At 41.8% G+C, this 17,618-nt stretch overlaps 2 protein-coding genes across 2 annotated transcripts; one reads left to right on the forward strand and one right to left on the reverse strand.

The window, feature by feature from the left end:
* The first annotated feature begins 221 nt into the window (after window positions 1-221).
* Window positions 222-15,388, forward strand: LOC120778270 (ankyrin repeat and BTB/POZ domain-containing protein 2). Its single transcript, XM_040110049.1, has 6 exons — window positions 222-296; window positions 4,282-5,559; window positions 10,351-13,502; window positions 13,565-13,928; window positions 14,156-14,480; window positions 14,549-15,388. Exons 2-6 carry the CDS (start codon window positions 4,790-4,792, stop codon window positions 14,849-14,851), a joined length of 4,914 nt encoding a protein of 1,637 aa, XP_039965983.1. The 5' UTR covers window positions 222-296; window positions 4,282-4,789; the 3' UTR covers window positions 14,852-15,388.
* An 838-nt stretch (window positions 15,389-16,226) lies between these two features.
* LOC120779128 (endocuticle structural glycoprotein SgAbd-4) lies at window positions 16,227-16,956 on the reverse strand. Its single transcript, XM_040111323.1, has 3 exons — window positions 16,945-16,956; window positions 16,403-16,865; window positions 16,227-16,318 (listed from the first exon to the last, which is right to left on the reverse strand). Exons 1-3 carry the CDS (start codon window positions 16,954-16,956, stop codon window positions 16,227-16,229), a joined length of 567 nt encoding a protein of 188 aa, XP_039967257.1.
* Window positions 16,957-17,618: the final 662 nt, after the last annotated feature.

Here is a 17,618-nt window from a genome sequence, read left to right on the forward strand (position 1 = left end):
CCGAAGCAAAGCAAAGCAACAACCACAGCGCCGCTCATCGTAGCGGTCATACTCAGCTGTCGGGCTGTGTGGCTTGTTGAGCTGTCGGCTGGTTGTCTATTTGTCTGGCGCAAGGCACACAGCGTTTGCATTATACAAGCGCGCAGCCAGCATGTGGCACGCAATCGTCGACGACGCTGTGCCGCTGGAGTCGCGCTTGGCAAATGTAACCAAGCGAACCGTCGAGGCGGCAAAGTTTCAGTTTCGTTTCGTCAAGCGACGCGTTCGGACGTAAAGTATTTTTCGAGCTGCCTTAGGTTGGATAATGTGTGTGTGTGTTTTCAAAGTGTGCGTTGTAGATTTGAAATGAGAGATTGAAAAAAATTTTTACTAAAAATTTTAATGAATTAATTTAAAAAATTTAAAAAATTGTAATTATACAAAATTAATCTTAACAGAATAACAAAAAATAAAATTTAAGAATTAACTTTAAATAATTAAGAAAATTTACTTTCACAAATTACAACATAAATAACTTAAAAAGATCGGAAAATTATATATAAAAATTAAAATAGGATTAATATTATAACTTAAAAATTAAAAAAAAACTTAATTAAAAAAAATAACACAAAATTAAAACAAAGTAACTTTAAAAAAAAAAAACTTTAAAAATTCAAAATTTAATAAAAATTAAAACAAATTAACTTTAAAATTTAAAAATTTAAAAAAATCAACTTTAAAAATTCAAAATAATAATAAAAAAAGTTTAAAGAAAAATTAAGTAAAAAAATAATTGTTACAAATTTACTTTACGTCATTAAAACAAAACTTAAAAAAATTAATATCTTATTTAAAAAAATACCTTGAGAAATTAAAAAAAAAAATAATAACTTCACTGTGCAACTCAGCGCCTACAATAATAAATACTAGCATGCTAGCGTGCTATATCGAAGCCAACATCACAGCAGAAACCATCAATCATGTCAACAGTCAGCAAATGTGCGCCTATTGCAGTGCAAATGCAACGCTTGAATGACTTGCGACTTGCAAATCTGAACTTATTTGGATTTCTGAACTTATTTGCATTTCATTACAAAAAAAATCAAAACAAAACGCAAAACAAGCACAGCATGAACTCACTGCTTGGCAAATGTAAACGAAATCAAAAGTCTTAAGCGGCCTTACACCCACAACAACAAACATATGCACCAACACCGACTCGCCGTGGCACTAAAATCCCTATTCACTGCCAGCGCACTTCTTAGCAAAACACTAGACGCCAAATAAGCGCTTGTTGGCGGCAGTTTCAGCCTCACGAGGGCTCGCAACTCGAGCTGGTTAAGTTTTACTTTTGCCGCTAACGAAGCGCAGCGTTGACCAGCCAACCGGAAACGGCAAAATAATGACATACTTACGCATGTGTGCGAACACAGCAAACACGCATATACATATATCACACACATGCAGGTTTTCGGTGTATGAGTGCCACACATATTCAGTTTTTGAGTGTATATGAGTGTGCGCAATTTTTATGAAAATTTTCGAAACGCCGAAATGATTTATAATTGCGGAAAAAACACAAACCAAGTGAAGTAGCACAAGCGTTTAAAAACAACTGCCTGTGTGTGTGTGTGTGTGGTGCAAAGAACAAATAAAAATTAATATGTAGAAAAATTAAATTAAATAAATACTCATTAAGGTGAGGGAAACAACAGCGCCAGTCAGTCAGCAGAAGTGGAATTAAAAGTGCTTAAAACTTCTACGATTAACGTGGAGGCGAATGGAGGAAAACTTGGCGTACACATTAAACGATAAATCTAACAAATCGCAAAAACATAACATAATATTAAAAGAAAACATTGGAGTATGCTCGTATTAAGCTTAAATGACACACCTGTTGAATGTTATCGAAGTTATAATGCTAGACTTTGAATGGACTTTACGAATATCATTAATCCGCCTTAAGTGGATTTTCCAAAATATGTTAGATGCAACGAAGTTTTGGAACAATATTCACGTTATGCGTTGACCGGAAGTTAAACAAACTTAGAAACAAGAAAAAGCGTTAGATTCAGCACCGCTTTAATACACTTTACAAATAAAGAAGTTTCCATATAAGAATTTATTTTGAGCGCTCAGTTCGTATGGCAGCTATATGATATAGTGACTCGGTCTGAACAATTTCTTCAGATATTGTATCGTTGCTTTGGAAAATAATCCATGCTAAATTTAGTGAAGATATATAGTCATATACAAAAGTCTCCCTACAATAAATCGTTTTTGAACGTTCAGTTTGTATGACAGCTATATGCTAGAGTGGGCCGATCTGAGCAATTTCTTCGCATATTATAACACTGTCATAAATCATAATCTGTGGAAAATTTTGTGGAGATATCTCATTATAGACAAAAGTTTTCCCTACAAGAAATCGTTTTTGAACGTTTAGTTTGTATGGCAGCTATATCTTAGAGTAAGCGGATATAGAAAATTTCTTCGCATATTGTAACATTGTCTTAGACAATAATTCATGCAAATTTTTGTGTAGAAATATTTACTTATACAAAAGTTTTCCCTACAAAAACTCGTTTTTGAACGTTCAGTTTATATGGCAGTTATATGCTAGAGTGAGCCGATCTCCAAAATTTATTCGAATATTGTAACATTACTATAGACATTAAAGCATGCCAAATTTTGTGGAGATATCTCGTCATATATAAAAGTTTTCCCTACAAGAAGTCGTTTTTGAACGTTTAGTTTGTATGGCAGCTATATGCTGGAGTGGGCCGATCTGGAAAATTTCTACGTGTATTATAACGTTGCTTTGGAAAACAGTCCATGCTACAAATTTATTGCTCTTTTGCTTTCACAGTCCAAAGTAGTCAAAGTTAGCAAGCGAAATTCTTTATTTCAAAGCTGACTTTGTTTTTGTGGATTTAGCTTAGTTAAGAGCCAAACGAAATTGTTTAAGAAATCTAATTTATTAATAAAATCAATCACATGTGAGCTGAGTTGGGAGAAACCCATTTGGGAACTGCTAAGTGCAGATTTTCTTGCCAGATAACATCATACCTATAAAGCCTAAGCCACCTCCTATTGGTGTATGGATTTCATATGAAGGATTTTCATCGCACAGGGGTCCTCGTGTCGAGTGACAACTGCCATTAAACAAAAATAATATATTTATGTTGGCTTGAAACTAAAAGCGCCTCTGAATCGCAACTGTCATTTAATGTCCTCATATTGCACCTCTAACCACCCGGAGTTAATCCTCTTATTAAATGACCATCTTCTAACTTGAGCAATGACCTATTTATGCGTCTCTGTGAGCCCATTTTCAATTAAATTACGTAAAACATGTACCTAAATTGATCATAAATCACCTTACAGTAACAAAAACAACACAAGTAACGCTCCTTGTGTAAGCCCCCTTTTATTGTTGCTCTAATTGCTTCACAATAACAGCTACACCCATAAGTAACGATTAATTGCCTGTCTTATTGGCGTATAATGGCAAGCAATTTAATTGAATATTTATTTGCAAATTAACTTTAATTGTATATGAATCAATTGTGCGTGATTTTGCACGAATTGCGCGCACACGCACACACTTAAAAGCTTTCACAAACAACTATATGTGATATAATCCTCTGCAGCAAATCTTCAAAGCGGCTGATGAACTGCAAAAACGCCCACAAAAAAGTTGCACTATTGCGTTTGCATGATATCTCTAACAAAAAATTAATACAAAAACGCAAAAATTTGCTGAAAAAGTGTTAAAACGCGAATAACGGTCGCCAGCTAATGAAGTGGTGAAGCTATGAAAGAGCACGCTGATTGATTACAAGAGGGTTACGCCTCTTGAAATTCGGCATAAGCTCAAATGGTGTTTTCGCACTCTTTGCACAATGCAAGCGCTGAGTCAGACAGCTTATAATGTGAAGCTTTTTTTTTTTTTGGTTGCTTTATGCCCTGAACGCGGTATAGTAAGCGTGCTGCGATAATGTCTACTAGTCGCTCAGTTTTTGAGATTTCGATATGAAAATTTGCACATGTCCTTTTCTCAACAAGAAGCTACTTATTTATCGGAACCACCGTTATACGAAAATTATAGCATAAAAACTTATCGATAAAACTCAAGTCCTTGTATAGAAAACCTACTTAAAAATCAGTTTAAAAATCTTTTTATACCCTTTTATGCTATAAAAAATGCACCTGTGCAGGGTATTATATCTTCGTTGCAGCCGTAGCAAACACTTTTTCTTATTTAATTTTGTAAATACAATTTTGGGAATTTAATTGCAGGCCAACTAGGCCAATACTGGTCCAAGCAGTGACTGAGTTAATTTAGATTTTTCTGTTATTTGGTGTAAATAAAACGCTGTGAACTTCAATAAATCTAAACTAAGTTAGCCAAATGTCTAAATAGTCGTACTGGCTGGCAAGCAGACAAGTAGCCAAAAAGGCAAATTGCCGAAAAGCCAATTATGGCAATTGATGAAAGAGAAATCGTGAAATAATTGCGGAACAATATCAAAAATGCGCAGCCGAAAATTGCAAGCAAGCAAACAAATACCAACACAATAACAAGCAAAAAACAACAACAACTAACAAATATAACAAGTATAGCAACAAACAAATTGCCGATAAATATGTGTGAAAATAGTGTAAACATGTGAAGTGAAAACCATACAACTGCAAACGCAATTAAAGTGAATTGCCGAATTGCGGAGTGACGCTATCGCGCTAATAAATAACGCTGCCTTGAACTGAAACAACAACAACGCTAAACTAGAAACAAATTGACGCGAAAATGTATTGCGGTAAGGACTGCAGCTGCAGCTTGTGTCGCGAGCTACGCAATTACAAGCCCGCCAAGCCAGCCAAGCGGCCCGCGCCACGCCCGCCCACTTCACTATTCGGACGTTTTAACGAGAATTTCATACTACGCCGACGCAGCACCAGCAACTCCTTCAAGACATTCCAGCCGCAGTCGTTGAAATGCAGCGAAATGTTTCAGCAGCGCGCCGCTGAGGCTACGCCGAATGTCTACACCGCGCAGCCGGCACCGCAAGCCGCAACGCAACAACAGCAACAGCCAACAAACGCTGCTGTGTCAACAGATGCGACACGCGCCAACAAACCGGCGGCGCCAACCAAACCCAATCACAAGGTTGTCATCTACTTCGGCGACTCGATTGCCAATCGCGGCAAGCACAATGTGGGTGAGACGGCCAATGATGTGGTGCAAGCCGCGCAGCTTTTAGATGATACTGCGACGCAACTCAATGTGGCGACGTCTCAGCATAGCACAAACAGCGCGTCATGCTTAGCGCCCAAGGCGGCGAGCGAAGATGATTTGCCCTCCTACATCGAGAGCGTGCAGAACGGTGTGATCAACATCAAGATCGAAGGCAACTATCAGCGCGCCAACGCTTTGGTGGAAACGGTGGCTAAGCCAACGCTCGCCACCGTGCATGTGCTGGCCGAGGCGGAGCAGTTGGTTGGCGGCGTCGAGGACAATGCGAGCCAGCGGTCATGCGACTCGTGCGATTGGAGCTTTGTGCAGGAGTGGCGCGCACGGTATGCTGTTCAAAAATATATTTTTGTAAAAATTTCTTTGCAATTTTTCAAATATTTGCTAAGCTGAAGTAATTTTAGTGATTTTACGGTTTGACTTCGCACCTCTCAGTATCGCATTACTCAAGCAAATGTTGACTGACCTCAGCGCTTAGCGCGCAATAAATTTTTGTGCGCCCAATGCCGTCGCGCGCTCCTATCTGTATGTGTGTGTTTGTTGTACAATGCAACAATTGCGGTGGCAAATGGGCGCATTTGTGGTTACGTATACGCCGCGTTTACTTGTGGCTATTATTTACGAGCAATTCGGTGGCCCAAATTTATTTGCTCTACACCCCACAATTGTGTGCGCTTTATTGCAACGCGTTGCCTTTGTTGTTGTTATTGTTGTGCATGCGCTTTGCAAATTTATGCATTTGTATATCGCAATTTATCAAATTTTGCGGTAATTGTTGTTAGTGTTTTTGCGTGATTGCGTTTATAAGGCAGCTCAGCTGCTGCGAGTTAATTAAGCTGTTCAAAGTATGGCTGGATGGAGCAGAAAGCCGCCTTTGTTTCCCATATAAAATTTTACAGTTGCGCGCAGTAAATTCAAATGTTGGGCTAGCTGGCTCGACTCCACATATTTATATACATATATTTCTACTTTATATTTTTATTTTTAATTTTTTTTAATTTTTATTTTTTATTATTTTAAATTTTTTTATTTAACATTTTTTTTTATTTTTATTTTTTTTTTGCATTTTGTGTTTGCATTCGCTTAACCTTGTGGCTGCTTGCACTTGCGTTGCCTTTAACGGTTTGCGGATTTCTTTAATTCCATTTTATTGTCTCAACTTTGTGCTCCCTTCTTGTTTTTAATATTTTTTTCCCTCATTTTCTACTTTTTTCATGCAATTTATGTCCGCTCTATTAACGGTATCCATATCCACCGTGTCGGCCTCCTGTCAACCGATAAAAAATGCGCCACATTTGTTCAATTGCAACGGTATAACGGTAGATTTACGGCGTATTAATTACAACTTTTTGCCCAGCATTTTGCTATTTGCCATTTTTGGATTGGCAATAACAAATAACCGTGGCATAGCGTATTTATGAAACGAACACTCCACTCCTATCCCATTTGCGGTTTTTTCCGTTTTGGCAAATAAATTTTCTTCAACAAATTAAGACATTTGTAATTTTTTGATATTAAAAAAATATTTAAAAAATGGGCGCACAACTGCAAACACCAACATCTTTACTAATGGTATTATGATTTTTTAAATTTTGTTCGTATGCTATGGACAAAAAATAGTAAGACTTTTTAATTTAAATTTCGCGCGAAAATCCATTCGTTGATATATGTTTTTTTTGTAAGTTGTTGAGCTTTTTATTGCTTTATTGTATGGTGAATGTTCTCCGCCTTACAGTTTTCCAACTACTTGAAAAATATCTCGCTTCTTAAATTTTGTGGGAAAGTGAATGCTTTATTTAATGGTCTCTTGCGGTTCTCTCGTAAACCTAACCGTTTAAAAGATATTACGGGTGAAGTTTGAAAACTTTAAGGTAATTTTTATATTTTTTTAATTTTTGACCAACAGCCGTCATGAAAAATTTTCGGAACATTTGCACATGATTTTAGTGATCCTTAAGGTATTCCATATCATCCTGATCCGTCTATCAGCCCCTTCCGGAACTTCATTAAATATCTGAGGTCCACACGGTATGATACACTGGAAGAGGCATCGATAGCGAGGCAACAGAGTCTGTTGCAATTTACAGCACAGGACCAAAACTGCTTAACTTAACTAAAGTCAACTAAGCCATTTCGACATTTTGTCAAGGCCCTGCATGCTAACGTCTCTTTACTAAAATTTTTCTCATAGAACCCGCTTAAAATTTGAATTGAGAACTATTTCTAATGAAAAATGTTTTCAGTTTTTTTTTTCAAAATGTTCAGTTTTTATAATTAGTTTATTGTTAGTCTGCCTGCTCGAAAAAAATAATTTGTAAAACTATAAGTAATTAGCAGAAGCTATAATTATAAACTAATTAAAATTTCAACACTTTCAGTAGCTGACTAAAAGTTTTTTTCAACAATGGGAAAATCGAAAATAAATATAAAGTAACAAAATAAAATTGGCAATGAATACATACCATTGAGACCGCCAGCACACATTGCTCCAGCTCTAATATTATATATACATATACATATATATTTATGTATGCGTGTGTGTGTATTGGTCTATCACGTTCGTGACGTCCGCTATTGCAAACCGCTCTCAGCCAATTTGCGCTTTTTCAACTGCACACGAACGAACTCCCTCCCTTTGTTACACATAATAATCAGACTGATGAAGATATTCACGCGATCGGCCGCAAAGGCCTTCGTGCATGTGATCGTTGGTTGATTAGCAAACACTTTTACTACTACTTCATTTGACAGCCAGCTTCCGTTTAATGGAAAAACTCAATGGCTGTTGCAAAATCTTGCTCAATGTTCGCCTTCAAGGTGAACTCAATTATGATTTATGTTATTCATGGATCTTACCAATTCGACGCACATAAACACTCGCTTAACGATAATATTCGCATTAATTTTATGATGTAAATGCAGAGTGTACGTCTTTATCAGAGCTGTAAATGCGTGAATGGTCAAAAACCCTGTCGCTTAGAGCTGTAACCGCGTCATGATATTGGATGGAAAAGTACGCTGGTCAAATTAGTGTTGGGTTACGGCAATCCTTGCTTTCGAATTCTATAAAACACAAGGCTAAATATTGATAAGGGGATTGGTTGTTGCAAACGTATCCCTCGATTTTTGAGTTGGAGCATTGGGAGTTGTGGTATACAAGTAAATCCCATATACAGCTTCAGTAGCTGGAAAGATTCCAATAAGATCTCAGCCTTACAACATGGACGCCGATAACACAATGTTAGGTTAGAACCCTACAACTAGAGATAGGTTGGCCTTACAGATCACGAAGAGCTCACGAATCACTGTACCCATATCGCTCCCACGATAGACCGGGCTACGTAATCGGAACGGACCCGGGCTTTTATTTTATTTAAACGGCTTAGATAGTGATAGACCAATGGTCTGGTAAAACCCGCACAACAAAGACGAGACTAGCCTTACTGAGGGCGAAGAGCTCACGAGTCGCTGTACTAATATCGTTCTCACGGCAGACCTGGCTACGTAACCGGAACTTATTGTCCGGACAGGGACATTATTATGTAAACGGCTTAGATAGTGATAGAGCAACGGTCTGATATAACCCGCACAAATATTCATAGGCGAGGCTAGCCTTACTAAGAAAGAAGATCTCACTACAGCGACTCACCATATCGCCCCCAAGACCGCCGGGTCTGCGTAACCGGAACGGACTCGGAGTTTTAACCGGCCAAGGGCTGTCAACTCGGCAGCATTCTTCAAGTTTATTTTAGCAATGTTTTCTACCGCTACAATAACAGCTCATAAGATAATTTATGATCGAACTTACGTATGGACGGATGATAGCCCAGTGCTGAACAAGCCTCCGATCGACGAAAGTACGAAAAATCGTTTATAAATAATATAATAGTATGCTAGCATTCTTGACCCATTTTCGTCGAAAACAAAGGCTTATTTTTGGACATACTTTGTATCAAACAATAAAAGTGTGCCAGCGAATTCTGTTACAGGAAGATGCTTAGGCAACCACTGCTAAAAAAGAAGAATTCAGTTTTATTGTGTTCTACGTCTTTTTCCAAGTTCATTACTATTTAAGCGGCAAAATGTGCGTGATTTACAACAATGAAAGGCAAAGGCCAACAAACACACAACAATTACAACAATTTATTGCTTTTAAATGTCTGTTTGGCTAGGCGCATGCGCAGCAGAGCTTTGTATTCACACTTTAGCTGCTATTGTCGGTTTCCGTTTGACGCTTTGTTGGCGCGGCTACTACATCTCTTCAAATGCAAATAAGGCGCTGATGATGGCTACAACAATAACAAGCACAATAAATGACATAATTTTGTTTTCATTGTCAACGGCATTGAGCGCGTCCGGCCGCGGTGCTTAACAGTTATGACATTTATCCACATACAGCGCTGTTATTAAATTTTCGTCGTTGAACTTTGTTGCTTTCATTGATTCTTACAACAATTCTACCGCTATTTATATTCTTATGCAAATTTGTATGTTCTTTTGGTTCTTGCGCGCGCTCGCGCTCATAATGTTCGTTAAGGCGATTTGTTGTTGAATAAAAAATAAAGGGAGCGATTGTCTTCAACACATTTATAATTAAAAGCTGAAAGCGCGTTCCAATTCTGAGTGGCTAAGAATTTGCGCTGCGGCTTAGCGGTAATTGAGTGACGGCTTTAACCCGGTGGGGACACCGCTGACGTCTAAGAAGCAGCAGCTTATAGAACTGACGGCCGCGCTGAGCGCAGAGCTGAAAGGCGTAGATAAAATGTGAAGAGAGTGTAGGAAAAAGAAAGCGCCTCAAGTTGCCAGCTTGTTATTGCAGAATATAAACTTGGTTTGAGTGTTGTTTTAATGGATTTATTTGTTGTTGTTGTGCTTTTTGACATTTGACTTAGTGACTTAGCAGTTGTTGTAAGCCATAAAAAATAAGCAGCTTAATTATGTGTATCTGTTTTGACGCGTTGAAACAAGCTGACAAACGGACAAGCAGGCAGTTCGCAGCGCATAGAAATGCAAGGCTACGTCTGTCAGTAGTCAGCTGTCACTTGAGCGCGATTTCGCACATTCGACTTAAGCATATCTGCCACTGTCTAATTAGTCCACGTTCTTTCTCTTTACAGACCAACCGGTAATATGCGCGGCGACATGCCCGTCGTATTCAGCCCGCAACCAACGAACTCGCAACTACATTGTCCCGTCGGCTCGCCAACAACAACAAACGCTTTGCCACAACAAAACCAAATGAGCGCCATGCCTGCAACGCCATCCACCGGCACCACAATGACAGCCAACTCCACGCCACTCAACACACCAAATGGTTTGAGTTCCTCCACTGGCCGCATACAAAGCCCCGCTGTGGCGACACCGGCGCCACGCATCTCCAAAGAGTTGGCGCAGCGCTTTAATAGCGGCGTTGACGTCGCGCCCAATATGATGGTCAGCACACAGACCGGACACAGTGTCGTACCGAATACTACTATCAATATAAGAAATATAAGCAGTCCGCCGCATGCGCCTAGCAAACCGCTGCCGCAGCGCACCTTGGCGGCACCAGCGCGTCAAACGGTGCAAAGTACGCCAGTCAAATCGCAACCGCCCATGTTGAGCGGCAATCTGTCGCCGCAGCAACCGAAGCCGCAGCAACCGAAGCCGCAACAGCCGGCGGCAGCGCAACAAAAGTTCAGCGCCAATGACAAGCGTCCGCTACCATTATCATTGGATTTGAGTAATTGCAGCATCGGCATACCAACAGCTGATACAAACTCTGCGAATGTGACGCCCAGTGGTGGCGGCGGCTATCAGCACAATACGCACGCGAAAACAGGCGCGACGAGCACGCGCACGCATCATCATGAATTTCGCGGACTGCAGCGTGTGCAGGAGTGTCATAGCTCATCGGATGAGAATCGCTCATCGGGCCATGCGAGTATGTCGGATACCGGCGGCCATGGTAGTTCCTCACCTGGTGGTGGCGTAGCGCTGGGCCCATTACCGGAAGATCGTCTTGCCGCCGCCGTCACCAATCGCAGCACACGTTCACGCACAAGCACAAATCATTCGCGTGCGCGCCATCGTGCCACACCGGCAACGAAAGCGCCATGGAGCGGCAGCGGTTTGGAAGATATAAAATTGGCCATACAACAGCTGACAATGCGTTCGCAAACGAGCACCAGCACTTATAGCAGCCTCAGTGCTGGTTCGGAGAGCTCGGAACCCGCGCGACGCTTAGCACGCTACTCATCGCTGGAAACGGTTAATACAAATGTGACGAACGCCGATGAATTTGTGTGGGTGGACTCACATAATCGCCTGGTGGAGTTGCAGCATCCACCATGGAGCCAACACTGTATAATGCGCGTTATCCGTAATGGTCGTTGCAAGGAGCAGGCAGAACGTGTTTCAGTCGACACCATACCACGCTTGGGCTACCTGCTGCAACGTGCATTGGTGCGTATTGCGCGCGAAGTGCAGCGCCTCTCCGCCTGCTTGGGATTGTGTTCAAAGCAAGAAGTCGCAACCGCATACAAGATTGTGCTGTGTCCGGCACTGGCGGACTCTTGTATTAAAGCGTGTCTACGCGCCGCAGCAATGTTCGCTGTAACAGGCGACAGCGCGCTCAAACAAAGCAAGTCAGCGCGCGCTGGACTACAACTACCCGTAGGACGCTTTCATCGTTGGATGGCCGACGCACGTCTGGGCAAATTTATACACGAATACGCGGCAGTGTACTTATGTGCTGGAATGGAGAATCTGCTCGAGGAGTTGCTGTTGCAAAGCTTTCCTGCAGATTCAGCCAGCCAATTTACCACAGCGACGCTAGATCAGTCTATAGCGCACTCCGGTGACCTGTGGGGTCTTTTGCAGCCTTTCGCGCACTTAAATGCAGGACGCATAGCATCAGGTGCGCTCACCATGCCCAGGTGGGCAAGTCTGTCATCACTTGGCTCCGGCACACAAAAGAGCGGTAGTTCGGGCGGCAATAGCAATGTTTCACTGGAACCTTGTCTGCTGACGACGTGCGTTGGCAGCATAACTGAACTAAAAGACTTGACTTTGCGTGCACAACAAAAGTTTCAGCACACAGCACTTTCTAATGCGGCACTATCCACACTCTTCTACTTTATGCGCTGCTCACAGTTGGAGCACAGCGACTTGAGTGGCGCGCCTTCAAGCGCCAGCGGTAGCGCGGGCGGCAGCAGTCAAAATGTACAAGAACTCTGCTATGAACGTGCATATGTGGTGCTGCCGCCATTGGTGGAATGGTTGCGCGTTGCTTCGGCGCACGCGGAATACCGACACGCTGTCATGATTGATAAGGACGATATCATGCAAGCAGCGCGCCTACTTTTACCAGGTGTAGACTGTCCAATGCGTCCAATTGGCCACGAAGAGGAGCTACCTACAAAGAAGACACATTTCTCACACCCTGGTGCGACTACGCCCATAGCATCGAGCATCAGCGAAGATACCACGGAGTTGGGCAAACGCGCCACCATTACGCTTGCTTTCAAACTCATGCTTACTGGACGCGCTGAGTTAATGGCGCAGGCGGCCAACCTGTTGCCACCCACCACGCGTTATGACACCCTTAATCACGCCGGTTTGACGGCGCTTATGATCGCCGCAATACGCAATGACGAAGTGGCCATACAGGCGTTACTCGATGCCGGTTGCGATCCAAACGTAGAAGTGCCACCAGTCGGTCAACCGAATTTTCCGGGCGTACATCCAGATACGCAGCACTGGACGGCGGTGACATTCGCCGCCAGTCGCGCCAATTACCTGGCCTTGCGTTTGCTGCTGGAAAGAGGTGGCAAGGTTGAAGGTGGCGCGCGTCTAAGCGAAGAGAAACCAACGCTAACGCCACTGCAAGTGGCATGCGGCTCTGGCAACGTCGAGGTTATTTCGCTGCTGCTAGCGCATGGCGCCAACGCGTTTCTCTCCACGCAGCAGAAAGACACAATGTGTTTTGCGGGTGGCTCAGCGCAGCGTGGCTCCTATTGCGCCATCTCTGTGACAGCGGCGCACGGCCAGCGAGCTTGTCTGCGCAAACTGCTCTCGCATCCAATGTCGCCGGGGAGCAAAGACGTGCTTTCACTTGAGGAAATGCTAGCCGAAGGTGAGCCTGTGGGTAATGCGACGCGTAGTGGTGCATGCGCGGGGAATGCAAGCGGTGAGCGCATAAGCGCCGAGCTGCCGCTCACATTAAACAAGACACAAATCAAAAGTCTGCAGGAGGCAATGTATCACAGCGCCGAAAACAATCATCTCGGTGAGTTATGCTTAAACAAGTAGCTTTTATTAAAACAGTTGTTAATAACTCTCTTCAAACAGATATTACGATAGAGCTGCGCACCTTGGGCGTGCCCTGGACACTACACTGCTGGATGCACGCATTGGCGGCGGCGCATGAGCTGCGCTTGGATGCTGTTATCGACCAACTTCTGCAGGATTTCTTGCAGGTCTGTCCGGACGACTACAGTGCGCAGTTCGTGAGCGAGTGTCTGCCGCTGCTCTTCAATATATTTCGCTATAGCAAAAATGAAGGCACAACACTGCTGCTGGCCGACATTTTCGCCACTTGCTTCGGCTGGGAGACCATCAAGCCCATAAAAGAGGCGGCCATGCAATCGGTGAATAGCTCGCGCATAGATCCCAAATTTGTCAACAATCCAGAACTGAGCGATGTGACTTTCAGGTATTTCAAACGTGAAATGCTAAGCTAATCTTACCTACTTGCTAACCTAATGTTGCCTGCTTACTAACCTAATGATACCTGCTTGCTAACCTAATGTTGCCTGCTCACTAGCCTAATATTAACTGCTTGCTAAAATAATATTAACTGCTTGCTAACCTAATATTACATGTTTGCTAACCTAATGTTACCTGCTTACTAACCTAATGTTAACTACTTTATACTTACAGAGTGGAGGGCAAAATATTCTATGGCCACAAAATAGTGCTCGTCACCGCCTCGCCGCGTTTCCAGAGCATGCTCAGCTCTAAACTGAGCGATGGAAACACGCCCACAGTGCAGATCAACGACATACGCTATCACATCTTCCAGCTGGTCATGCACTATCTGTACAGCGGTGGCTGTGCCACATTGGAGGTCAGTAACGCTGATGTGTTGGAGCTGATGGCGGCGGCGAGCTTCTTCCAGCTGGAAGGTTTACTGCGCTACACGGAGTCACGCTGCTCGGAGATGATCGACATCGACAATGTGGTGGCCATGTACATACACGCGAAGGTAAGTGTCTTAACAAGCATGAAATGTCATTTAATGTATAAGTAATAACGCATTTTGTCGTTATGCAGGTCTACAACGCCAACAAGCTGCTCGAGTACTGCCAAGGTTTCTTGCTGCAGAACATGGTCGCTCTGCTGACCTATGACGACTCCGTCAAGCGCTTGCTCTTCGCCAAAAAGATACCCAATCACGATGTGCTCTCCGGCCTGCTTCACACGCTACAACAACGCATCAAGCAGCGCAAGCCTATGGGCGTGGGCAACTTTCGCCAGCAGCTCAGCTCGCCGCCACCAGGTAGCGCTGGCGCTCATGTATTGAGCACAAGTCTGTGCAATAACGTTGGCGGTAGTCTGGGTGCGTCCAAGAAATAAATTTGCACTGTAATATACTTCAATTTAAAGTACTTCAAACTTTTGCGCGGGGTTTGTGCGACGCTGCCAGCCTTGTCTGCTGAAGAAGTGGTGTTTTGAGGTTAAAAAACACAAAACAATTACAATATTGGTTTAAAAATATAGTAAAAGTTATATATTTAATTAATTAAACATATTTATATGTTAGTAGCTGTAATTACTCCCTCAAATGTTCGTCAATTTATCTTCCTCGAAGCACAATGCAACCAGTAATGTAAGTCGGCGCTTAAGCGCATCTTCTTTTTTCATTTTTTTCATTTGTTTTTTTTCCATTATATATGTTTGTGTGTATAACCTTGTTTGTAGCTTACAAGACAAATATACTTTAGTTAGTAGCCTTTTGTAGTATCCTTAAGCTTACGAAGTTTCTCTAGGCTGCCTTTATTGCTTGTACTTAGACTTGCTTGTAGTTTCTAGCGAAATTTAGATACAATGTTGTATGTATGTATGTATATTTAGTTTATCCGATATTTTTATTAGATTTAATAAATTAAAATAATCAAGAAAAACGTTTATTGGTGTACTAGTAGTGAAACAGTTCTTGTAATTTTGAACTAAAATCTCCGATACTTGGGAGAGTTTGACACCAAAAACCCTTTCTGGTTCCGCCACTGTAATTATTAGTCGATTATTATTATTTGAGTTTCTATAGTGATTCAGTAGCGGATCCAGAATTTTTTTCGGGGGGTTTTTTCCTTCTAACAAATTTTTAATACTGTCGTTACTTCGTAAATGCTTATAAATTTTAATTAAAATCTTCGAATTTAGGGGTGTTTTTGACGCACACTACCCTCCAGATCCAGATTTTTTTTTATATTGATTTTATTTGTAAATTCTTCGCTACTGTGACGACTTGTCGAAAGTGAGTTTCTATAGTGAGTTTTTCCTTCTAACATATTTCTCATATTCATGTGACTTCGTAAATTAAGATTTACTATTTTTGGGGGTTTCTGACACTCAAAATCCCCCACGAAGGCCTGCGACTGTAGTGATTAGTCGATTTGGTTTGCCACTATCTCAAATAAACCCTAAAATAATCGTAACCACATATCGTCTTTTATGTTCCGTACAAAACCAAGTTTTTACCGATCACGGCGCCTAAAGGTATGCAACAGATATTGAACAACGCAAGCGATCGTGGTGAAAAGTCTTTTTATTCTCATTTGCAGCAAATCAAGAAGATGCTAAACTCAACTTAAAAAGAAACATAAAAAATAATAATAATAAAAAGTATAAAATTAAATCAAAAACAAAAAGGTCCACACCTAAAACGTACATTTCATAATTTATCGCTTAACCGAATTGGCATTTACAAATGTAAACAACTACTCAGGGTTTACACCTGCATAATTTGACCATTCCAAACGCTGCCCATAACTGGTACCTGCGAAACATGTGGAACTTGTGAAACATGCGGAACTTGTGAAACATGCGGAACTTGTGAAACATGCGGAACTTGTGAAGCATGCGGAACTTGCGAAACATGTGGGACATTCGGTACATTCTCGACTTGCTGCTCTTGTGGTCTCGGCTTCTCCACCACACGCGGCAGTTGGCTGTTCATCTTCGCCGCCGACGAAATCTGCGGCATTATGTTATTGCCCTCGGGCACGAAGCCGCGATCGTCGGCACTATAATGCACCACCACCTCCTTGCCGTTGGCGTCGAAGTACGAATAGCTGCCACTGATCTTTAGATACTGATATTCGGTGCCTTTGTTGATAACTACAGCGCTCTCCTGTCGGAACGAGCCATCCTCGCCGCGATAATGGAAATTATAGGCGCCGTCGGTGGATTGCTGCAGTGCCGCATCCATGATGCCGATAACGGGTACACGTGGCTCCATTTCCATCTCTGGCACAACAACCGCTCCCATATTGTCCATTGCGCGCTGCTCCATAATGGGCTCGGTAACCATCATCTGCTCGTCGACGGGTGCGGCACACGCAACGGCGAGCAGTGCTGCAAAAGGGATCTGTGGAAGATATTATTTTTTGGATTTAAAGTTAATTTAAGATAATGCTGTATGCTTTTCTAAGAAATTCTTTACTAACATATCGGAACATTTTCGAATTTCCCGCCTTGGTTGTTGCTCACTTGCCTCTGGCTTAACAAATATGCTTCGGAACGCAGCTCACACAATTTTTATACCCAGTTTGCTGTGTGAAGGAAGTACAAAAGAACGCGCATACATAATTTCTTCGGCATATAATGCAATAAGTTTTATTTTTAGCATCCATTTTGGCATTTTAGCAGCTCTTAATTGCGTTTAAATGCAGTTCTTTAAGTTTTTAAACTGACTTTGACTTTTGTTTGGCCAAATTATGCGCTGAGAGAAATTTTTGACACTTTCTTGAGCAACATTTTGTTGTTAAAATATCTGACGACTGAAAATCATTGTATTGTGGGATGGAAGTATAAAATTATATTTTTACCAGGCACTTGAATTTCTAGATCACTATGATCCTCTTTATCGTTTTCGAACGAACCCAACGTTAGTTGACTTCTTTGACAATAATTACTACGAAGTGGGATTTAGATAACCAATATAACAACATTAAGGAACAAGAAATGAGAACTCGCCTCACAGTTGTGTTTCAACTTAGCTAGTTAGCAGTTTCTGGTAGTTTTTGCTTTCCTCCTCGGCATATTAACCGATATATTGGGTAGTCGAAAAAGTATTTTCGTATTTTTTCAATAGATGTAGAAATAAGTTAAAATTTGATTA

Source organism: Bactrocera tryoni, chromosome 5 (genome assembly GCF_016617805.1).
Source record: "Bactrocera tryoni isolate S06 chromosome 5, CSIRO_BtryS06_freeze2, whole genome shotgun sequence".
NCBI lineage: Eukaryota > Metazoa > Arthropoda > Insecta > Diptera > Tephritidae > Bactrocera > Bactrocera tryoni.

Bases quoted from the DNA above. Each gene is read 5' to 3' on its own strand.
- LOC120778270 (XM_040110049.1), top strand. From the start codon at position 4,790: ATGTATTGCGGTAAGGACTGCAGCTGCAGCTTGTGTCGCGAGCTACGC. The intron at 13,503-13,564 runs GTGAGTTATGCT...CTCTTCAAACAG, and splicing joins CGCCGAAAACAATCATCTCG to ATATTACGATAGAGCTGCGC. The intron at 13,929-14,155 runs GTATTTCAAACG...TTATACTTACAG, and splicing joins CTGAGCGATGTGACTTTCAG to AGTGGAGGGCAAAATATTCT.
- LOC120779128 (XM_040111323.1), bottom strand. The intron at 16,319-16,402 runs AAGTCGAGAATG...AAGTTCCGCATG, and splicing joins GCCGAGACCACAAGAGCAGC to TTTCACAAGTTCCGCATGTT.